We start from the raw sequence: 25972 nt of genomic DNA on the forward strand, positions 1-25972 counted from the left end.
TAGAAGTTTCACTGACTTGATGCTATACTCTGATTAAAAAGTGTTCCTTTCATTTTTTTTTTCTTCAAACAGTCCAGTTTTGTAACAGACACTAAAGTGAACATCTCATGCAATGACAGCTTAAAACTAGTGAGAGTGACACCCATCCAAGGTTTGCCTGTGTTTTGAGCCTGGTGCTGCCAGGACAGTCCACAACTTTGTAGAAGATGCAGGTTCAGATAAAAGGGCAACTGAATGATTTATTAATGGTAATTAAATTCTCAAAACACATTTGACTATGCATTTGTGTTCTTTATTGCTTCAGGACTACAAAATATTTCACCGGCTGAGAGCCCAAAACAAGCTTTTCTTCACATATACCTTATAGGACAGAAGTATGCCGTATGTTTTTGTTTAACTAAAATGCAACCTTGTTATAAACAAAATGAAAACAATGGATTTAAATTCAGCAAGCCAAATGGTTAAATTGGGCTGAAATTATCCAATTGCTGGGAAAAAAGGGAAAAAGCACTTGCTTGTAATCATGAGCAAACAAAACAACCCCAAGCAAAACAAAACAAAAACAAAAAACGTATACTGTCTAGTGAAGACACATAGCAGAACACAGCCTGAAGGCAGAATTAATCCTTTTACTGTAACAGCATCTTCTTTTCCATTTAATTTAACAATCTGTTAAGTTAATAACTATTAATAAATTTTAGGATTTAGGGCATGGAGTAAAGTATGCGTTACTGTCACATTCTATCCGAAAATATAAATTATATAATTTTTCAAAAGTATCTATTTTTGTAGATATGAATTAAACGCACATTGTGCTATTCCACTTTAAAGAAAAAAAAATAATTCAGAACAAATGTCAAGATGTACGAGTGCTATTTGATTTCTTCTTAATGTCATCTTGCATCATCTTCATGTAAAGCTCAGCGCTTGTTCCATGTTGGCGTTGCTATAGGATATTGTAAGGCTCGTTCCACAAGAATTAACTCATCAGGATTTCCAAAGGCTTTGTAATGTGTTAGTAAATCTTGAATAGCACTTTCCTCAATCTGAAAAAAAAGAAAAAAACAAAAAACACAATCTGAAGGGAATTTTCAACATAATATTTTTTTTTCCCCTCCATTCATTACATCAGTGGAATAAACAATTTTCTGACTGAAGAAATAGCAGTAATAATATGGTGAATAAAATACACAGACTGGCTTGGAAGTTGATATTCCTGCAAACATTCACACCTTAAAAATGCACAATACATAAGCAACAGTCATGAATTTGGGATGCCAACATTTGTCAAATTCAAATTTAATTTGCAACTATGCACTGAATTTCATGATTGAATACTTCAATCAGCAATAAATATTTATAGACACAGAACGCTCTGTTTATCTAGTATTTTTAAAACACAAACTGAAGGGAGCCATCTGATGAGAGATTCTGGTTGTTCCTAGAGGACGTCATCTTATAGACTGGATCATTAGAACAACTGTAACAAGAGCAGGACATTCAACCCAACAAGCTCTTCCGTCCTGCTCACCTAATTCATTTGAAGAAATAAATTAAAAACTTAAAAATAAAATTATATAATTTAAAGAATTAGACATAAAATTTTACACGTATGCTCCACTTTATAAGGTTGATTTCATAACGGTGCATGAAATGTTTTTGCATTCAGTAAATTATTTAAATTAGCCAATATTTCCAAAACACAGGTATGGCTCTGAAGAGATCACAACTTTCAAATGCTGAATATTCATATGTGACTCTGTTACTAAATCAGGTACATGCAATAACTACATTTTGCCATTTCACAGCAGCCAAAACTAGCATTAAATGTATGGTCACAACCCAAACTAAAATATCCATGCCTGTACTACCATAAAATGCTAAACCTTCAAAATGAATGAATGCACTGTATATTTTAATTTTCACAGAAGTTACAATTAAATTATTTTAAAGTCCAGGGGCCTCATGCATAACTCCTTCCTTAGAATTCGCACTATAACATGATGTAAGCACAAAAGCCGAAATGTGCTTACGCACAGAAAAATCCAGATGCAGGAATCTGTGCATACTCCAACTTCCACGTACTTCCGCTACATAAATCCTGGTCAGCGTGAAAAGTAACGCTCGTGCATGTGCCTTATGTCCTGCCCCAACTCCTCCCAGAATTATGCCTCTTTGAATATGCAAATCAATATAAATTGCCCTTTAGCTCAGCCTTCTGTGAAAAGACAATGGGAAAAGCACGGGGGAAAATATAAGAATTTCAGCGAATACCAAGTGGAGGCAAAGGAAAACATACTATTTGTTCAAATAAACCGTGGTATAATCAACAAAAGGAAGTTGATCGAGTGACATAGCGTGTTGGAGAAACTTGAAAGCTCAGATATCAAAGTCGCCGTGAAATGGCGAGTTGTAGCCCACCGTCTGAGTGTCATATGAAAGCTTTTTAGGGTACAGAGAAAAAAAATGCTTACAGTGGGGAAAAAGCACGAAATGTCAACTTCAATCTCGAAATTTCCATTTTAATCAAGTAGTTTATTTTCTCATTAAAGTAGAACATCATAAACGTCATCTTAAAATCGTTTAATTAACCAGTTTATCAAATCACATCGTAATTAAAGTAGCATGTTAAATGCTTTGTTTTGTATGCTTTATGTGTGTGAATCACTACGTGCTTCTTAAACCGTCTCTCTTCCTCCGACAGGACACAGAATCCATTACATTCGTGATATTACAGCTCTCTGAATAACTAAAATACTGAGATGTACATGTGATATCATTTTCATGATGACAGGAGTTAAAGCACGTTATTAAACATGGGTTTCACGGCGCAGTGATTGTGCGCGACCTTCGATGAAATCATTTATTGCAGCAGTACTCATGGGCGGCTCTGGGCTTGTGGTGGTACTGGGCAGAGAAAGAATCGGTGGTTCCTTCGTCTGCCAATGTCAATATGGTATCTTATGCCAATGGGTGGCCACGTCCATTGCGAACAATGCACAGCCGCCTCATGCCCATGACACAAGCGTTTAACTTCTATCAAAACTGGCCGCTTCATTTTTAGCTATGTCGTTATTTTCTCTTTCTGTTTTATATTCAACTAGCAAAATACCCGCGCTTCTCAGCAGTGTGTTAAAGAAGTTATGAAAAAGAAAAGGAAACATTTTAAAAATAACAGTCTCATTTATACCTCGTGTCTTCTCATTAAACTTGTATCTCGCGAATATTGTATTTGTTGTGGGCATGACAAAACGCCAGCGGCAGTGTGTCTATAAACTTAAACTTATGGTTTACACCGTGCTTTGTTTCCGCAGTAGCTGCACTTATGAATATGCTTGTATGCGTCACTCGCTTCATATTCTTTTGTTGCCTTCTCAATTGTGTAATGCGTTTTTTGTTCAGCGCTCTTTGGAGCTCTTCCTTGTTCTCGAAGTACTGCGTTCACAGTCAGTTCACGTGAGCCCTCTCTTGTGTGGTCTTGCAATGTCCACGGCTTTATTCAATGTTAGCTAAGACACTGCAGTTAAAAGTTTCTCTTGCACTTTCACCGAGTTTGTGCCAAACACTAGACCATCTCATCTTCGTTTGTATAAGCACAGTCCTTCACCCACGAATATTTACCTTATATGGGCAGGCACTCAATTACGTAGGAGGTGTGATGATGCAGGACGCAAATCCGCCTCACACGGCGACCGAGCTGCAGGCTATGGCCGTATATATGGTCGAAAGTAAGTTCCAGTTATGACCATTACACGTAGAATTTCGAAATGAAACCTGCCGAACTTTTGTAAGTAAGCTGTAAGGAATGAGTCTGCCAAATTTCAGCCTTCCACCTACACGTGAAGTTGGAAAATTAGTGATGAGTCAGTGAGTGAGGTCTTAGCCTTTTATTAGTATAGATATATATTGGCGTGGCCGACCCTGCAGTCCTTGCTTTTCTTTCTACAAGTAACCAATTGCCACACAATCGGCTCTGTAATAGATGTTAAGCCATCTGTAAGCTTAGAGCGCAGAGTCTTCAAAACGTTTAAGGAACACTGAACTATCTTCATAGTACATGTTTAATTATTCAATCCTTCACGCCAGTTCCAGTGAAGAATATTGATTATTTAAATGAAGTTAAGTTTTACCTGTATAATATAATAAACATATTTTGCTGCATTTCATCTTAAAAATGATATCATCATCATATTTAAATGCGCACTTTATAAAGTGTCTCAGGTTGTGCAATATTATAACTGTAGTGCAAGTTTACAGTGAAGTAATTGTACTTATAAGTACAAACAGTTCTACAAGGAGCAATTGATTGAGTAAGTTTATAGTTCTTGGGATGAAACTGTTTCTGAACCACGAGGTCCGTACAGGAAAGGCTTTGAAACATTTTGCTGTGGCTGAGACAGAGTGTGCTTAATGCCGTATACCGATAATTCTCTTTCCGGTCAGCTGCTGCTGTGATTCACACACAGTGATATAAATACTCCGAGTGGTGCAGTGAGAGTAATATGGAAAAAGATGATCCGCTGTGGCAACTCCTAACGGGAGCAGCTGAAAGAAGGTGGTGGTGCAGTGAGAGTAACAACGCTAAAGCAGTTATGGTATTTGGAATACTATGGCTATTCCCTAGACCATTATATTGTTACAAGTTAATTACAATCAGATGCATTACACTAATAAACAATATGCGGTTAATTTCAGTGTATTTATAAAGTCGCGTCAGGAAAATAAGGAGTAACCACAGAGGAACAGTAGCATTGCTTTGATGCTGGGTGCCACCAGTCTGCAAAAAAGAGCGGAGAACTTGCGTACAACAAGGTATGAGGTACTGTGGAAAAGTGCGTGGCTTTACGCCAAGTGAAGGTTTTATACATCACGATTTGAACGTGGAACCGAAGCAGTTTCACCTATAGGATTGTATGTAAATACAATTAATCCGTTCCAGACTGTACAAACTGTATGTAAATATGTAAATATATGTAAAGATTAAGCACAAATATAGTTAATTACACCATAGAATGCACAGTGTAATAGTAAACTAATGTAAAATCATTGAATAACACTGACACAAAACACCCAGGCTCCCTGCTCAGCTACACGAGCTGGCTAGCTCGCGCTCTCTCTCTCCCCCCCCCTCTCTCTCTCTCTCTGTAGCACACACACCACCAAAGCCCATCCTCCCTCAGCTACAGGAGCAGGCTGGCTGGAGCGCTCTCTCTCTCTCTGTGTACACACACACACACACACACACCATCCACCCGCTATCCTCCCCCATCCCCTCCCTGTCAGCTGCCCGAGCTCTCTCGCGCTCTCTAATCTCTCTGTAGCACGTGCAGCATTTTTTTTTAAAATGAATTTTAAGCACAGCAGAAAAAAAGAAACATTAGAACAAATCCGAAGTGCATGCAAAAACCAACTCACAAGCAACCAAAAAAGTACTGTAACAAGATCACTGTATTTTAGCCTTACATTCCAATCGCTGTAAACACTTTTTATAAAATGAGCTTTAAGCACAGCGGAAAAAAGGAACATTTGAAAAAAGAGAAAAGCAGCATTGCACCTAATCGTGCTATGAAAAACTCCATTTGTAAACACTTTCATGAGTTTTAAGCACAGGGAAAAAAGCTAACATTTGAAAAAAGAGAAAAGTAACATTGCAACAAATCGCATTATGAACTGAAAAATTAACTTTTGAAAAATCCGTAATACAAAAACCACCAAGAAAACTAACCTTGCATGAGTCGAGTTCTGTCATGAAGTGTTTTCCTTCAGGTTTTTTCTCTCTTGTGATTTCTTGGGTTTCTGGTGCTTTTAGCTGGTGGGAGTGAAAGCCTCATGCAGCCATTCCAAAAATGAAGTTCTTGTGACCCAACCCTTCGTGTTTGCCCTCCACATTACTGGCAGTCTGGCTTTGTTTGCATTATGCTGCTTGAAAGCACGAGGGTTCTCAAATTGGTAAATGAGTAAACTGGTAAACAGTTTTTCCACCTCTTGTAATTTTTTTCTTTACTTCGATTTCAATTTTCTTCAAAACTTTCTTCTCACCACTCTTCACTTGCTTAGAAGCCAATGGAAGGAGAACAATGAACAGAGCTCTTGCAGCAGCGGCTCGCTCGCTTTCTCTCTCAGCCTGCCTGTGGTGGGGGGATGGTGCGCTTGCACGTACAGCCTGCAGATAGGCAGGCAAACACGTGCAGCAATCTCCCCCTCCCCCTCCCCAGCAGGCACATGGAACTGGGGGGATGGTTTGCCTGCCTATCTGCAGCCAGTAAGTGCAAGCCAACACGTGCAGCAATCTCCTCCTTCCCTCCCCAGCAGCACGCTCGCCGCCTTGCTCACTCTCTCTCTCTCTCTCTGCTCAGCTCAGGCAGGCAAGGGAAACTGGCTTTTTCGTATACCGATATATATATATATATATATATATATATATATATATATATATATGCCAGCAACACTCATGACAATGACAACACAATTACATTGACAATCGTGTTACGTTATTTTGAAAATGTTTCCTTTTCTTTTTCATTATTTCTTTAACACACTACTTCTCCGCTGCGAAGCGCGGGTATTCTGCTAGTTATACATACAAGGTGAAACATATACATATAACACAACAAGTATTTGGTTAAAATTCTCATAGCACATTTCATCTTGATCACATGCTTCTGGTAGCCATCAACATGCTTCTGGTAGCCATCAACATGCTTCTGGCAGAATTGTGGTTGGATATGTGACCATTCTTCTTGGCAGAACTGGTAGAGTCCAAGAAAATGTATTGATTTCCTAGCACAGATGTGACTTTTGAGCATAGCCCACATATTTTCAATAGGGTTCATGTTAGTGTCACTGTTCTGTTGGAACACCCAACTCTGTCTAAGTTTCAACCTTTTAGCTTATGGTTTGAGGTAATACTGAAGAATTCCGAGGTAGTCCCCATTCTTCATTACTTCATCCACTTTGTGCAAGGCACCAATTCCACTCGAAGCAGAACAGCCCCCGAGCATAATACTACCACCTCCATGCTTGACAGCTGACACAGTATTACCGGGGAACAATGCCTCATGTTTTCTTCTCCAATCATGCCTCTGGTCACTGTAGCCAAACACCTCATCTATTTGTCTCATTTGACCATAAAAAAAGTTTCCTTCAGAAGGTTTTTTGTTTGTCCAAAGTGTTGATGTTGGAGCAGGTGCTTCACTCTTGGATGGCAGACTCTTATTCCATGGCGATGAAAAACTTGCTTCACAGTGACACTGGTGTTCCAGCAACTTCTAGTTAATGGCAGACATTTTTCTCTTTGATTCTTGGATTGTGGATCTGACAGTCTGAACCAACTTCTTCTTAGCTGAGGGTGAAAGTTTGGGTCTTCAAACTGACATTAGCAAAGTGTCAGCAGTTCCAAATAACTTGAACATACCAACAAATGTCTGAACTAATGATCTTGAAATCTTATGTTGTTTAGAAATGCCTCACAGAGACATTCCTGACTTGTCTTTAAACCACAAGATTGTAGATCTACACAAGCACCTTACCTGCTATATAAGATAAGCTTGTTTTGATTTAAATTTAGATACAACTTAATGTCCACTTTCATGGCTCCTATTACACATTTTTTTGCTTTTTTTCTACCTGGTTCCTATGTAATTGTTCCTCTGACAGGTGAAACAGATGTCATACATAGTGCCCAGTGCTACACAAAAAGACTGTCCTTAGCACTATGGACTTAAGTCTTTACTCCCACACTAAAGAATTAAATGCTCTAATCTATATGAGCCAGTGCAACAACAGCATTTTCATTTCCTTTTACAGACACTAGTAGTACGAAGAAAAATAATAAATGTGGCAACATTTACCCTTGGTTTAAAAAATAAACACACGCAAAGAAGACAGAATGATATTGAATTTAAGGTACAGGACCCCCAACACTTAATACTTAGGTATCTCCATATGGTAACACTGGTTGGCTATTATGCACAAAATGTTGTTTGTAAAGTAGGTGTCTTGAAAACATCAGAAAATAGTATACATAATAAGTTCCTTACAGCAGACAAGTAATATTTTTTATTAACTGCAATATGTATTTGCAACACTTGTTTCAGGGATTGAACTTTGTCTCTGTTTCAAAGTGCTAATTGTATGTTAGGCATCTTTACATACTGCATGTAACAAGTTTTAGCCAAATGAGAAAATAGTGCAGAAAAGTAAAGAAATCGGCAAAATGTTTAGGATGGTACAGGAAGAACTCTGGGAGCAGTTTTAATAATGAAGGAAACCTTATTTGACAGCTTGGGGGCAAGAGAATATATAAACTACTTTTTATCATGAAGAGAGAGAAAGCACAGTAAGGATGCAGACAGAACAGGGGCTGCTTAGCACTAGATTTACCAGAGCCTACGAGAAAACTCGTAAATACGGCCCACCTTAAATCCGTTCGCACCTCTTCGTCAGCATCTTTTGCCCTGTAAATGTGCCGATTAAGACAAGCAGCAAGCTATTCCATCCCTAGCCACTGACTTAGAACGTGCACAAACTTCTCCCAGCTCATGCCTTGTTTGATTATCTGCTGGAGCTTTAGAGTGTAAATAATAAATCGTTATTTGGAACACACGCATTTTATGTGTGTTTCGTTTCTACAGTAATCTGTGTAAACACATTGTTAAAACAGAAACTTTTTCATATTTGAGTAATAAATGTTACAAAATGTAGGCATAAACTATAGAATGTGTGAAGCCTGAAGTCTAAAGATCAAATAAACACTTTCACAAAAGGTTCAAGGATGATACGACAGCTTCCGTGGCATAGCGGCAAGATTTGCTGACTTGTAATCAAGAGTCCCTGGTTCGATCCCCACTGCCTCCTATATTTGCCATTTTCAGTAGTGAGCTGCCCTTATTGTTATTATACAGTACACACATACATTTGGTTTGCGTCTGTAACAGACCGTGTACATTTATAGTACTGGTAAAAGTTACTGTATTTTTTTTTTACTTTTAATTCTCTCACTCACCATCATGATACATACTACTGCCCTAGAGATCTGATGCTGTTAGTTTTTATTTGAAACTGGGAATAACTGTAGATGTGAGTGGTTTTTTGAGGCAGTGGAACTGGAAATTCTCTGATTTGGAGGGATAAAAGCTGACACAAAAATGCTGGTGAATCTGCCTTCTTCGTATCTCACTGTCACTTTATTTTTTTTATTCAGATTTATTGAGTGTTCCTGCTCACAAAGAATTAGTATGCACCTTACGATTTATGATGTCGATGTTGCATCCTCCTTTTCTTTTTCCATTGACTTTTCTAGTAAGATGTCAACGCAGCACGGAGAAGAAAAAGAAATATTGCATTAGTGTCCCATATATTTGTCTCTTTCTTTTTTTTCTCTGTGCTGCGTTGACATCGTGCACCAGAAGGTGTGAGCTTATTCAGTGCAGCAGAATCAACGCACATGTACTGTGCAAGGCATGCACGGGGGCCACAGTGAAAGAAGAGTGTTCATGGCTCATATTACAGAGGAACTTCGTCCTCGCATATCTGAGAGGTGATTTGTAAATTCTGAACTTGCCTTCCCCCATCTATAAGTTGCATGCTGCAATGAGCTATTTTAGTTTTTTTTTCAACATCACAACTCAGTGCTGTGTGTTTTAAATATAATGCCCACTGACTCTAATGGTCCAGCACATTTATCAGGACAGACTGCTGCCTCTGTGCTCAATGCTGCTGGGAAAGGTTTTGCCTCCTTGTGCACCTGAAATAAATCAAGTGTGTTTGAGAGTATAATATACACCAGAGTGATGGTATGGAAAGCCATTTTTCTCACCTACAATCACAGGCTACATCTAATCTCAATTTACAAAACCTTTTATGATAAATTAATACTCCCATGTGAATCTGTAACTATTCAATTGGTCCTCCCAGCTCTTTGTTGTTTTAATTATGCTATATTTTTCTCCTGTCCAACTATTATCCAATGACCACCTTCCAAATATTTTTTTTACATTTTTGCTGCATGTCTTATCATAAATAACTTACACTAAAATTTGGTTAAAAGAGAGCAAAGAAACTGACAGAAAAACTACTATGAGGATGCAGAAGGACACCAAGCTGTGTAAAAACCACAGACAGAATAACACTTGCAATGGAGTTTAGAAGCAACTTAAAAACAGGTCACTTACAATGGCATATAACATAAGCACCAAAAGCAAAAAATGACAAGCAGTATCACTGCTGTTTAGAAAGGCTAGAGTTACTAACTGTTCACAAGTGTTTGCTGGTGAAATTCACCAAAGTGTTTTTTGCAACAAATACAATGTGTTTATTAATAACCTTGGAAATTCACAGTGTGACCAGATTAGATGAACATTATTTTTCCTGCAAGTGCCTGATGATGCTTTGCAAGTCAAGCAAGACATCAGAGTTGTAGCAACCAAGAACTTTCACATGTGCTTACTGTAAGATCACAGTCGACATCCCCATCACTAAGTCACAAACACACAAAGAAAATAAATTCCTTATTGCCCTTGGCATTGCTGTATAATATATTCCCATCTCTAATAGCACTCATTTCACCAAGAGGAAACCCCCACTCTTCTACTCTTGGTTGTTTCAACATCCCTGGATTTCCATTGTGCATGCATTTAAAAAAAAAAAAAAACCTGCAGTATTTTCATCTGAGGGATACAATATTTGACCATAGTGAAAATGTTATGAATACTGCCACTAGACATACACTCACCTAAAGAATTATTAGGAACACCATACTAATACGGTGTTTGACCCCCTTTCGCCTTCAAACTTCCTTAATTCTACGTGGCATTGATTCAACAAGGTGCTGAAAGCATTCTTTAGAAATATTGGCCCATATTAATAGGATAGCATCTTGCAGTTGATGGAGATTTGTGGGATGCACATCCAGGGCACGAAACTCCCATTCCACCACATCCCAAAGATGCTCTATTGGGTTGAGATCTGGTGACTGTGGGGGCCATTTTAGTACAGTGACTCATTGTCATGTTCAAGAAACCAATTTGAAATGATTCGAGCTTTGTGAAATGGTGCATTATCCTGCTGGAAGTAGCCATCAGAGGATGGGTACATGGTGGTCATGAAGGGATGGACATGGTCAGAAACAATGCTCAGGTAGCCCGTGGCATTTAAACGATGCCCAATTAGCACTACGAGGCCTAAAGTGTGCCAAGAAAACATCCCCCACACCATTACACCACCACCACCAGCCTGCACAGTGGAAACAAGGCATGATGGATCCATGTTCTCATTCTGTTTACGCCACATTCTGACTCTACCATTTGAATGTCTCAACAGAAATCGAGACTCATCAGACCAGGCAACATTTTTCCAGTCTTCAACTGTCCAATTTTGGTGAGCTCGTGCAAATTGTAGCCTCTTTTTCCTATTTGTAGTGGAGATGAGTGGTACCCGGTGGGGTCTTCTGCTGTTGTAGCCCATCCGCCTCAAGGTTGTGCGTGTTGTGGCTTCACAAATGCTTTGCTGCATACCTCGGTTGTAACAAGTGGTTATTTCAGTCAAAGTTGCTCTTCTATCAGCTTGAATCAGTCGGCCCATTCTCCTCTGACCTCTAGCATCAACAAGGCATTTTCGCCCACAGGACTGCCGCATACTGGATGTTTTTCCCTTTTCACACCATTCTTTGTAAACCCTAGAAATGGTTGTGCGTGAAAATCCCAGTAACTGAGCAGATTGTGAAATACTCAGACCAGCCCGTCTGGCACCAACAACCATGCCACGCTCAAAATTGCTTAAATCACCTCTCTTTCCCTTTCTGACATTCAGTTTGGAGTTCAGGAGATTGTCTTGACCAGGACCACACCCCTAAATGCATTGAAGCAACTGCCATGTGATTGGTTGATTAGATAATTGCATTAATGAGAAATTGAACAGGTGTTCCTAATAATCCTTTAGGTGAGTGTATTCCACTGATTCCTGTGTGCTGGCAGCATAGCACCACATGGCTAATTATGCATGTAAATTAGCCATGTGCCCAGCTATACTAAAGCAAACCTTAAACAAGCCCACACACTGTGAAATAAAAACAAAACATTTATTATTATTTACAAGGTGTTTCTTCTTGATGAAAGCATCTCCACAAATAAACTGGAAACAAAACAGAGATTGTAGCTGCATCAAACAATGAAACAAGCCACTGCTTTGTGGAAGGTCAATGTGTGCCACCAAGAGTCTATAAGCACAATATTCTATATTTTATTTACTAATCACTAGTCTATGACCATTTGTTGTCATTTGCTTGTAGTATTATGTCTGCATCTTTTGGTATGAGTATGGTGATGCAGTGGTTAGTTAGCACAGTTGCCTCACAGTTCACATCACATATTTGGCCACCATAATCAGTCCAGCATAGTTGGCAGACTATTCCCTAGCTGTCACGGACACTTAAAAGACCACTGCACCATTATAATCCACCCAAAGTTCACTTCCTACTTCCCCATTGAATTCAATGAATTTCTCAGAGTTCATGAATCTCACAAATATTTCCACAATTTCTCTAAATTCATGGCAGAATGAACTCTGCAAGGTTAGCACATCACTACTGTTCACAATGATATTTGTATAGTCATCAGGTCAACACAGAAATAAAATTAATCTGAATCTGTGAAATCTGAAACCATTCCAACCTCCATGGCAAAGGTGTTTCCCTATTGTTGATAGAGGCATATATCTGATCCATTTAGAACATTTGAAATTATTAGTCTTTTTATGTAACATACTGTAGTTTCCTTAGTTTGATTAATGCTGTCATCAATGCATGCCATGACCTGCTCAAAAAATTGGTTCTACATTTGTGCCCACATCGAAATTTTGTATTTGTAATCTTGGATGACATAATAAGAAATAATATACTTATTTTTGAAAAGTATTGCTTTTAACATTGTTTTCATAAAATGTTTTAAAACAAATCAATCAGAAAAAAAACTGCTTACCTGGATCAAAGCCAGTGGCTTTTCTCTGCTCTTTATCAAAGCAGCCTCTTGCTGCTGCTCTTGCTCTAAAATGGCAGCGAACTTCATTGGGCCATCTCCAGAGAGATTATTCACTGCAGTTAACTGCCAGGGCCTAAAAGTTTAGTGAAAAATGGAGCAAATAATTAAATATGTGCAAAAAAATACAAAATATTTATTATGCTGCCTACATATTTTTGATTTGCCTACAATATCTGAAGCATCTGCATGTAACAATTAAAAATATAGGGAATGGGCTAGAGGATTAATCTACATTATATTGTCAATATCAGAGTTTATGTCATTAATTTGCTAGCACTGTGCATGAGACAATAAACGTTACCAGAAGATCTAATTCCTAACTAGCGTAAGTTATTGATAACCTACCTAGAACTGGAATACAAGTCTTTCAAATAAGAACAATTACTGTATCTAAGGAGTCCAACTAACTCTAAAAATGAAGATGACCTGGGCTACTGTAAAACAATACATATCCATTTCAGATTATAGTATGATGATAATAATTAACCTAATTAAGTGAACCTAAAGTCCTACAAATTTATTGAAGTTTTTCTATGATTTGTTAAAAGCTGTTATTTGGTTCTCACTGGAAAGATATAACACATTAGACATAACACAAAATAACTAAAAAATAATGTGATGTTGCACAATGATTTTCATAACATTGGGTCTACAAATCATACCAAAATGTAACATTTTTATTTAACACATTGCTAAAAAGAGAATTAAAGTAAACAGGACAAAGGTGTGGGGGTGCAATAGGTATTAATTAAGTAAATAAAATGCAAATAATTTGGAACACACAATGGGTTACATTATTTTAAAATAGAACAATAAAAACGTTGCAATTGCAAAAAAAAAAAAAAATCACCAAGGTAATTTAGAAACTTTAAAGATAGATTTCTCACAACAAAGCAGAGGTAATTCTAATTAATCTATTTTCCTCTAAAATCCCAATGATGTGTGTTAATTGGCGAGTTAGAATTGGCACTGAATAGACAAGTGTGACTGTGTATGCCCATATAAAGGACTGGTCAGCTGATCCAGAGCAGCCCCCCTTCCCCCATGAGTTATGCTGAATACTGTAAGAATAAGGTCTAGAACATGTGAATCTAAATGGGGTTTGAAAAAGTAATGGATTGATGGATGCTAATAGAATGTTCGCTAACACACAGCTATCAGCCACAACATTAAAATATCCTGCCTAATATGTATAGGTCCCCCCTCGTGCCACTAAAAAAGCCCTGAATCATTGATGCAAGGACACAAGATCTCTAAAGGTGTTTTGAGGTATCTGGCATCAAGATTTTAGCTGTAGATCATTTAAGTTCTGTAAGTTGTGAAGTGGGGATCAATGGAACTGAGTTGTTTTTCTAGAACAATTCACAAATGCTTGACTGGATTGAGATCTAAGGGATTTGGAGGCAAAGTCAAAGACCATAAACTTTTCATATTCCTTAAACCATTCCTGAACAATTTTTGCATTGTGGCAGGACTCATTACCCTGCTGAAAGATTCCACTGCCATCAGGTAATATCGTTGCTGTGAACAGTTGCACTTGGCCTGAAACCATCTTTAGGCAGGTGGTACGTGTCAAAGTAACATCCACATGAATGCCAGTGTCCAAGGTTTCCCAGCAGGACATTAACAGTACCCAGAACATTACATTGCCTCCCCTGCCAGCTTGCCTACATAATGCATCCTGTTGCTATCTGTTCACTAGATAAACTAAGCACATGCCCCTGGCTGCCCAAAAGATCTAAAAGAAAACATGATTCACCAGACCGGATCACCCTCTTCCATTGCTCCATAGTGAAGTTCTGATGCTCATGTGCCAATTGCAAGCACTTTGGCAGTGTCCAGGGTCAGAATGGGTACTGACTGGTATGCGGCAATGCAACTCCATATGCAGCAAGCTGCAATGCATAGTGTATTCTGACATCTCTCTCATGGCAAGCATCAAGTTTATCAGCAATTTGTGGTACAGTGGCTATTCTGTGGGATTGGACCAGATGGACTACTCTTTGCTCCCTGACACATCAATGGGTCTTAGGGTGCCCATAACCCTGTCGCCAGTGCACCTGCTGTTCTTCCTTGGACCAGTTTTGGCAGGTACTAACCACTGTATACCAGGATCACCCCACATATCCCGCTGTTTTGGTGATGCTCTGACCCAGTCATCACAATTTGCCTATTTATCTTTCTTTTCAAGAACTGACTGTTCACTTACTGCTTAATATATCTGACCCCTTGACAGACGCCACTGTAATGAAATAATCAATGTTATTCACTTTCCTATTAGTGGTTTCAGTGTTGTGGCTGATTGGTGCATGCATGCAAACATACACACATACTCATTTTTTTTCTTTGTGTTTTCAATTTTAATCAAAATTATATATTCTCTCTTATTAAAATGTACCTTAAACAGATTTTGTATTAAATCATCAGATAAAGAATCATACTGCTGCCAAGTGGTTATCTTGCTGTACTACTATAAAGCATGTCTAAAGTATTCTTCAGTTTAAGTTATATTAAAATTATTTAAGATGATAAAACATTTAAAAATTAAACAATCATCTTTTAATTCTGAAATAAATTATATCAGAAAGTATTAAATAACTTATGTAATGTCTTTAAAATATTTTACAAGAGAACATGAATACATATTGAAAAGTCTAAACAGGAAAAAACAATATTTTTGAACAGCTCATATGGATTAAAAAAGTGACACTTCCTTGTTTGTTCTTAAATTAATACTTTTTCTTTATAATATTTATATCACATTTAATAACATAGCATAACATATTATATTCGGTTTCCTAATGTACTTATGAGCATTGAAAATGTCAAAACATATATTGAACCATCAGTTTATATTCTTTAAATTTAGACTTAAAGGTGATGAATGTTATCTGAGTAATCTTAAGACTGCTCTTTTCATTTTTTAGTTTATAAAACTTATTTGCCCAACTTCACATGGAAACCGGCCCCCTTCTTGTAATTGATCAAACCACATTATTCAGAACATTTAGTGATTCAAAACATTATATATATTGTCACGCTTGGGTCACAGATTTGCACAGAGACACAGGAGGTCGTAGAAACAAGAACGATTTTTATTTAAACACTGCAAACACATGAGCTTAAACGTGCTCCATGACAAGTCAGAGATGACAGTTCGCTAGAGAGATAGATATATATATATATATATATATATACACACACACACACACACACACACATACACACATACACACATATATATATATATATATATATATATATATATATATACATATATATATATATACATACATATATATATATATACATATATATATATATATATACATATACATATATATACATACATATATATATATATATATATATATATACATATATATATATATATATATATATATATATATATATATATATATATATATATATATATATATATATATATATATATATATATATATATATATATATATATATATATATATATATATATATATATATATATATATATATATATATATATATATATATATATATATATATATATATATATATATACACACATATATATATATATATATATATATATATATATATACTGCTCAAAAGAATTAAAGGAACACTTTTTAATCAGAGTATAGCATAAAGTCAATGAAACTTATGGGATATTAATCTGGTCAGTTAAGTAGCAGAGGGGGTTGTTAATCAGTTTCAGCTGCTGTGGTGTTAATGAAATTAACAACAGATGCACTAGAGGGGCGGCACGGTGGCGCAGTGGGTAGCACTGCTGCCTCGCAGTTAGAGACCCAGGTTCGCCTCGGGTCCTCCCTGCGTGGAGTTTGCATGTTCTCCCCGTGTCTGCGTGGGTTTCCTCCGGGCACTCCGGTTTCCTCCCACGGTCCAAAGACATGCAGGTTAGATGGATTGGCGATTCTAAATTGGCCCTGGTGTGTGGGTGTATTTGTGTGTGTCCTGCAGTGGGTTCCTACTCAGGATTGGTCCCTGCCTTGTGCCCTGTGTTGGCTGGGATTGGCTCCAGCAGACCCCCGTGACCCTGTGTTCAGATTCAGCGGGTTAGAAAATGGATGGATGGATGCACTAGAGGGGCAACAATGAGATGACCCCCAAAACAGGAATGGTTTAACAGGTGGAGGCCACTGACATTTTCCCCTCCTCATCTTTTCTGACTGTTTCTTCACTAGTTTTGCATTTGGCTACAGTCAGTGTCACTACTGGTAGCACGAGGCGATACCTGGACCCTACAGAGGTTGCACAGGTAGTCCAACTTCTCCAGGATGGCACATCAATAAGTGTCATTGCCAGAAGGTTTGCTGTGTCTCCCTGCACAGTCTCAAGGGCATGGAGGAGATTCTAGGAGACAAGCAGTTACTCTAGGAGAGCTGGAGAGGGCCATAGAAGGCCCATAACCCATCAGCAGGACCAGTATCTGCTCATTTGGGCAAGGAGAAACAGGATGAGCACTGCCAGAGCCCTACAAAATGACCTCCAGCAGGCCACTGGTGTGAATGTCTCTGACCAAACAACCAGAAAGACTTCATGAGGGTGACCCAAGGGCCCCATGTTCTCTAATGGGCCCTGAGCTCACTGCCCAGCAGCATGCAGCTCGATTGGCATTTGCCATAGAATACCAGAATTGGCAGATGCACCCCTGGTGCCCTGTGCTTTTTACAGATGAGAGCAGGTTCACCCTGAGCACGTGACAGAAGTGAAAGGGTCTGGAGAAGCCATCGAGAACATTATGCTGCCTGTAACATCATTCAGCATGAGCAGTTTGGTGGTGGGTTAATGATTGTCAGGGGAGGCATATCCATGGTGGGTCACACAGACCGCTACAGGCTTGACAAAGACACCTTGGCTGCCATTAGGTATCAGGATGAAATCCTTGGACCCATTGTCAGACCCTATGCTGGTACAGTGGCTCCTGGTGCACGACAATTCCTGGCATCATGTGGTGAGAGTATGCAGGCAGTTCCTGGAGGATAAAGGAATTGATACCATTGACTGGCCACCACACTTTCCTGACCTAAATCTAATAGAACACCACTGCGAAATTATGTTTTGGTCCATCCAATGCCACCAGGTTGCACCTCAGACTGTCCAGGAGCTCAGTGATGCCCTGGTCCAGATCTGGGAGGAGATCCCCAACACCACAATCTGTCATCTCATTAGAAGCATGCACCGATGTTGTCAGGCATGTATACAAGAACACAGGGGCCATACAAAGTGCTGCATACAATTTTGAGTTGCTGCAATTAGATTTTGGCAAAATGGACTAGCCTGCCACATAATTTTTTCACTCTGATTTTAGGGGCGTCTTTGAATTCAGGGCTCTGTAGGTTGATCATTTTCATTTCCATCAAGCGATGTGGCATCCTTTCGTTCCTAACAAATTACCCAGTCTATATCAGTATAGATATCCAGGAGGATTTCTTTTTCCCATTGAGATCTGATGTGTTTTCAAAGTGTTCCTTTAATTATTTTGAGCAGTTTATATATATATAAATATATATTATATCTATATATACATACACACACACACACACATATATATATATATATGTGTGTGTGTATATATATATGTATGTGTGTGTGTGTGTGTGTGTGTGTGTGTGTATATATATATATATATATATATATACACACACACATACATACCTGTATATATACACACAACGCTGTGAAAACGTATTTGCCCCCATCCTGATTTCTTATTTTTGTCATACTTAAATGTTTCAGATTATCAAACACATTTAAATATTAGACAAAAATAACCCTAGTAAACACAAAAGTTTTTAAGTGATAATTTTATTTATTAAGGAAAAAAAAAAACTATCCAAAACTACATGACCCTATGTGAAAAAGTAAATTGCTCCCTAAACCTAATAACTGGTTGCGCCACCCTTAGCAGCAACAACTGCAATCAAGATTTTGCGATAACTGGCAATGAGTCTTTCACATCACTGTGGAGGAATTTTAGCCCACTCTTCTTTGCAGAATTGTTTCATTCAGCCACATTGGAGGGTTTCGCTTTTTTAAGGTCATGCCACAGCATCTCAATTGGATTTAAGTCCAAACTTTGACTAGGCCACTCCAAAACTTTCATTTTGTTTTTTGTAAGCCATTCACAGGTGGACTTGGTGGTGTGTTCTGGATCATTGTCCTGCTGCAGAACCCAAGTGCACTTCAGCTTGAGGTTACAAACTGATGGCCGGACATTCTCCTTCAGGATTTTTTGGTAGAGAGCAGAATTCATGGTTCCACCAATCACAGTAAGTCGTCCAGGTCCTGAAGTAGCAAAGCAGCCCCAGACCATCACACTACCGCCACCATGTTTGACTGTTGGTAAGATGTATATTTTCTGAAATGCTGTGTTACTTTTATGTCAGATGTAACGGAACGCACACCTTCCAAAATATTTTACCAAAAGTCTTGGGGATCATCAAGATATTTTTTGGCAAAACAGAAACGAGCCTTTATGTTCTTTTTGGTCAGCAGTAGTTTTCACTTTGGAACTCTGCCATGCATGCCATTTTTGCCCAGTCTCATTCTTATGGTTGAGTCATGAACACTGACCTTAACTGAGGCAAGTGAGGCCTGCAGTTCTTTAGATGTTGTTGTGGGTTCTTTTGTGACCTCTTGAATGAGTCATCGCTGCGCTATTGGGGTCATTTTTGTAGGCCGGCCACTCCTGGGTAGGTTTACTCCATTTGTGTATAATTGCTCCCACCTTGATTCGCAGGAGTCCCAAAGCTTTAGAAATGGGTTTGTAACCTTTTCTAGACTGGTAGATGTCAATTACTTTGTTTCATATCTTTTCCTGAATTTTTACAGATCGTGGCATGATGACTTCCTTTTTGGGATTTTTTGGCCTACTTCACTTCGTCTGACAGGTTCTATTTAAGTGATGTCTTGATTCAATAGGTCTGGCAGTGGCTAGTGAGATTGAACTCAGTTTTCCAAAAAATTTTAATTAACCACAGTTACTTCATGATTTAACAAGGGGGGCAATTACTTTTTCACATAGGGCCATGCAGATTTGGATAGTTTTTTTTCCTTAATAAATACAATCATCACTTAAAAAACTGCATTTTGTGTTAAAGTGTGACAAACAAGACAAGAAAAAAAAAGAAATCAGGAAGGGAAAAATATATTTTATATATATATATATACACATACATACACACACACAAAAAACTTGAATCGTACTATAAGCACATGTAAATGTTAAGCAACAGTTTCAAAAACCTCTTGAAAAGTATGCAACCTAAAACAAAATCCTAGCACTTACTAAACAAAATACTATTCATTTGTTAAATACGAAAATACAAAAGGAAAACAATTGTATATTAGCATTTTGTTATTAAAGACTTAAAATTCTTTTTACAACACAGCCATTTCTATAAGTACTTAGGTTTCATGACCCATGATTGTTTTTTGGCAGTTTATAATCCATGACAAACAGTGTGGCCTAGTGGTTAAAAGGAGCAGTGTATTAAAAAAAGTTTGAAAGCTGAATCAGCAATATTAACTCATCATATAACCATTTAACAAGTAACATTATACATAATGAATACTGCTCTGCACTTTTTCCAAAGGTTTCTATGAAATCTCTAGATTTCCACATTATTGAAAGTGTACATGTTTAGAAATATAGTTATTTGTGTGCTCTTTGTAAAAACTATATGACATACATTATATGTGAATTACTACATTCTCTACTCATTGTTAGGGAGGCTGTAAAATCAAAATAGAAAACAAAAATGTATACCAGGTAACTCTTGTGATAGACAAGTCAGTATATAAATGACGCAAGTGTGACCATAACAAATATTGCTTTCTGTGTTGTTTTGTTGAATGTTATAAAATAAAAAAGGTAACATGAAACCCAACCCACTGTAAGTTTTTAATGAAGCTATTTTCTCCACATTGAACATTCCAGAGCTCACTCTTAAAGCTTAAGGCACAAGGCAGGAAGCAATCTGAAACTGAAAGCATTTCATCACAATCCCAGAGACTCATACCAGACCAATGTACAGTCACTGATTATCTAAATATACATTTCAGGGGCATGGGAGAAAATCTGCAGTTACCTAGAAAATAACCTACACAGAGAAAACACACACCACATAAGAATTAACTACGTTAGGTTTCAAGCCCAGGCTCCTGTTGCTGTAAAGTGTCTACTTTCTGACACTGTAGAACAGGGGTCCTCAAACTACGGCCCGCGGGCCAGATACGGCCCCCCAAGGTCATTTACCTGGCCCCTGCTACGGCTGCGGGAGCCGATGTAGCTGTGGCCACCGCTGCATCCAGCGTCATTAGCATGCAGTGATGTGACACACTGGAGCCGAGGATGCACCAACCCGAATCACCTTCACTACGCTGAGGCAGACAGGTGTGCCAGAAGTCAGTGGCTGTGTTCAAGGAATACAATTTGCATCACCACTATGAAACTCTACATAAAGACAAATATGATTGTTTGGCCGGAAAACTGAGAAAAGACAAAATATTAAAACTGAAAAATGGATTGACAACTCAGCAAAATGCTTTTGTGAAGCAGAAGCAGCTAAATATTTCATCACTGCGATAAAGTTTTCAAGTTGCCAAGCTAAATAGCGTGCACTGGCAGACCATTCATAGAGGTAGAATTTGTTAAAGAATGCCTTCTTTCTGTTGCCAAAGAGATGTGTCCAGAGAAGGCTGATTTATTTAGTGCAGTGAGTCTTTCAGGACCTACAATTACATGAAGGTTTGAAGAAATGGAGGACAATTTGCATCAGCTTTTGCAAAACCCCTCAAAAAAACTATGCTATTTTTCATTGGCACTTGATGAAAGCAATAATGTTCGTGATTCTGTACAACTTCTAATTTTCATTCGTGGGACAAATGATCATTTCGAAGTCACAGAGGAGCTTGCTGCACTGCAAAGCATCAAAGGAACAACAACAGGAAAGGATATCTATGAAAAGGTTTGCCAAACTGAATAATTTGGAGTTAGACTAGGCTAAACTAGCCAGTGTGACAACTGATAGTGCTCCTAGCATGGTGGGGTCTATGAAAGGAGTGGTTACTTACACGCATTAACCAAGAGATGGACAAACGCAACCATTCACGTCCAAAAGCCATACACTGCATCAACCACCAACAAGCGCTATGTTGTAAAATCACTGGAGTGGGACTCGGTCATGAAAGTTGTGGTGTCCTGTGTGAACTTCATTAGGGCTCATGCACTAAACCACAGACAGTTTCAAGAATTTCTGCCTGATCTGAACGTTGCATGTGAAGATATTGTGTACCACACAGAAGTCTGTTGGCCGAGTCAAGGGAGAGTTTTGAAACGTTTTTATGACTTACTTCCACAGGTTCCTGCTTTTCTGCTTTCAAAAAACAAAGAAGTACCAGAGCTTAAAGATGCAGAATGGAAATGGCACCTTGGTTTTCTGACAGATGTAACAGAACAACAGTTTCAATGTGCAACTTCAAGGAAAGGGGAAGCTCATCTGTGATATGCATTCACATGTGAAAGCATTTGAAGTAAAATTGGACCTCCTCATTAAACAAGTGAAGGAAGAAAACTTCTGCCATCTGTCCATTACTCAAAAGCTGTTCCTGCCTTGCGCCCGGTGTTGGCTGGGATTGGCTCCAGCAGAACCACACGTGACTCTGTAATTAGCCAAAAGCAGGCCCACACTTCTCATTGAAATAATGGAAAGTTTATGTTGGTTAAAATTGTTCTTCATTTTGAATATTGTATTGTTCTTTCATGTTTTTTGCAATACAAATAAGATATGTGCAGTGTGCATGGGAATTTGTTCATTTTTTTTTTTTAAATTATAGTCCTGCCCCCAAACAGTCTGAGGGACTGTGAACTAGCCCCCTGTTTAAGTAGGTTGAGGACCCCAATGTAGAACAATGCGGGGCCATTTCTCTACACCGTGTTTACTCAATTCTGTGAAACTTGTGGCTCTGTAGAAATAAACAATATTCCAGTTTCTAGACTTTGAGAAGGGCATTCTCCGAATATACATTTATGTGTCTTTAATCATTTTATTTCAATCATTCTGTTGTACAACTGCTTATGTATTTACTTATATTGTTTACTTCCATAATTCAGTGGCACGTTCTCTGTAGAACTGATGGGAACACAATGAAGGACCAGAGAAAGAATAGCATCTTAAATTAATGACAGAAATTACCATTCTTAACCACTAGTTAAATGTGGATTGGAATGATGGCTTTTCTCCAGACTTAAGTGCTTATCACCTGTGTACCTGTGCAAAACCATTTCAATGGTCATCATGCAATGGGGCCGTTTTTCAGTGGCAGCAACTGGGAAACAAGAGAGGCAGGAGGGAAAGCTGAACAGAGCAACATACAATGATAATCCTTAATAAAAACCTGCTCCAGCACATTATGGACTTCAGACTCAGCCAAAGGTTCATTTCCAAAGGAACAAGTTTTGTCCCACAAGCCTTTAGACTTTGAAACAGTGATCAGTCAGTTAATACGGTGGTAGTCAATTAATACAGTGAAATACAGAATTATTTGTGTAATATTAACTTATATTAACTTATTTACTTATTTGGCAGGAAACAAGAGGGTGTATCTGATTTCAGCTTTGCGCAAGCACTGTGTGATGCTGCAAATGTAGCTTGTTTAGCCAGATGTTGAAGGGGAGAAGTCTGGGAAAATATGAATGTAATTATTTTCAAATATAATCTCCTGTTTCTGTCTAAGAATCAAAATCAAATTTTCTTTGACAACCAGTTTGTCGAATTGGAAAATCAAGCTTCTCGGTTTTGAGGCATTCAAACCATGTATGTGATAAGCTGCAGTGATCCAATATAAAGTATTCTGCAGTTAATTTAGAAAGTAAATCAGCTAGTTTGGACTTTTACAATTTTCCAGGAGACCTTCGATTCTGATGTTGTTCCTTCTATATCTGTCTTCCAACACAGCTAATTTATCAGCAGCAGTTTTTTTTTTGTCAATGGCAGATATCGATTGTTCAACTACTTCAATACAAGTAGAACATTTAACATCTTCCAGGTAATCCACAAGTTTTCTTGTTTTATTCTCAATTTTACCTCATATTTTCCTGTATTTTTTCAATGATACTTACTAGAGCTTTATTAAGATTTACATCAGATTTATTGTTTAAACATACATGCTGATCTTTAATTTCCTGAAGCAGCTTGTCCATTTTGCTGTCAATTCTGCAGTCTATTCTGACATCAATTTTGTCTGTTTTCTTGTCTATATCATCTGTTCTCTTGTGGGTCATCTCTTCTATTTTTCCCACATGTACATTAATCATCGCATCATCATTTTGATCTCCTCTGTGCTTTGAGAGAGGAGATACATAACATGTTGGAGTTGATTCTACTGACTGGGGGTGTTGGTAGTAGCTGAATGCGGGGATAAAGAGGCCTTCATCAGTTCCAATATTATGTAGGAGATCAGTGAATTCTTGTTGCCTGCCTCAATTGCTGTTTTGCTTCCACAATGGTCATCCACTGGGGAAGATGCTATAGCGTGAGGTCCAGACAGAACCATTCCTTCGCCTGTCTCTTCCAACCTGGTTTCTGGTAGGCCATATTTTGAACTTTTGGCTGGCTTAGACTTTAATAAGACTAACTACTATTTCCTTCACTTTCTGGCCCTCTTGGTTTTCTGCTCATGCTTTTTAATATACATCTAGTTCAATCCTGGATTGACCAAACACAGGCTATTTTGGATGCATAATAAAAAAAGCTAGATAACACCGCTGCCAGCAAAGCTCCATCCTAGATGTAGACGTTTCACAATTGATGAGACAAACTTTAAGAACTTCAGAAAAGTTCTCCATACTTACCCAAGTTTCTTATCAGCATGGAGCTCAGGATTTTTAAAAGACACCTTTTTCCCAGCTGAACCCACAGAATCGCCCATTGTCTTCTGTGTCAAGAGAACCTCACTTAATGATACAGCAGCTGACTGAACTGGGAGAGCCCTAAAGAAGGAAAATGCATCATTATGAAAATAATAGCATTGAAACAATACATATATACAAGGTAATTTTAAAATTACAAGACCACAATTAATACATAAAAATAAAATGAGTAATGTATTTAACACCACTTTACTTAATGCTAGAAGTTTCATGAATAAAACAAATTATAAGGAATCATATATGGCTGCACATAGTTACAATAGTATAACAATAAGACAGTTACACAGTATTTAGGAAGGACAGGAAAAATTAAAAAGTCTGACATTGTGAATGGATTATTCCCAATACCCCAATCTAGGCAATATATTCAATATGCATCTTTTGGATAAAATTAAAAAAACATGATTGGGTAGGAATAGTATTGTAGTGGGCGACTTTATTTACCCAAACATTAACTGGGATAACCTTATAAACAGTGAGGCACACAACAAGATTTCATTGATATAGTCAATGATTGCTTTACAATAAAATATGTTAAAGTATTAATGCCTGGAGCTGGCCATTTTAAATTTATTATTTTAAAATGATTATACAGAATTTACTATTCTGTGATACAAGGACAGAATTCAGAGTATAAGGATGTGCAAACTACTAGGCTCAAGTAACCAAAATATATTTCACACTGATTTTGGTTTTAAAAAGGGCACTCTGCCAAAACTGAAGAGGGGCAAATTTTAGCTAGATAAATCTAAAAGTGACAATATTTAAAGGAGGTAATTTTGGGGAATTTGAGCAGGTTTAAAAGCAATTTCCTTTGCAATACGGGACAAGTTCATCCAATAATTTAGAAGCAGTAAGAAAGAAAAAAAAAAGGAAAAACGAGACAAATAGGGCTTATGAGCAGAACCAATAAAACAAAAATTAGTTAAGTTAAATGCTTTAGTAAAAGAGGGGTCAAGGATGTGGTGAGGTTTATTAGTAG

At 37.9% G+C, this 25972-nt stretch overlaps 1 protein-coding gene across 1 annotated transcript in view; it reads right to left on the reverse strand.

The window, feature by feature from the left end:
* Window positions 1-270: 270 nt before the first annotated feature.
* Window positions 271-25972, reverse strand: part of ibtk (inhibitor of Bruton agammaglobulinemia tyrosine kinase) — a 135136-nt gene continuing 109434 nt past the window's right edge. The window contains exons 26-28 of the mRNA XM_039747832.1: window positions 24913-25050; window positions 12975-13107; window positions 271-1046 (exon numbers count right to left, since the gene is read on the reverse strand). Of these exons, the coding sequence (XP_039603766.1) occupies window positions 921-1046; window positions 12975-13107; window positions 24913-25050 (397 nt within the window). The 3' untranslated portion in view covers window positions 271-920. The remainder of the gene's footprint in view (window positions 1047-12974; window positions 13108-24912; window positions 25051-25972) is intronic.

Source organism: Polypterus senegalus, chromosome 3 (genome assembly GCF_016835505.1).
Source record: "Polypterus senegalus isolate Bchr_013 chromosome 3, ASM1683550v1, whole genome shotgun sequence".
Lineage (NCBI taxonomy): Eukaryota > Metazoa > Chordata > Cladistia > Polypteriformes > Polypteridae > Polypterus > Polypterus senegalus.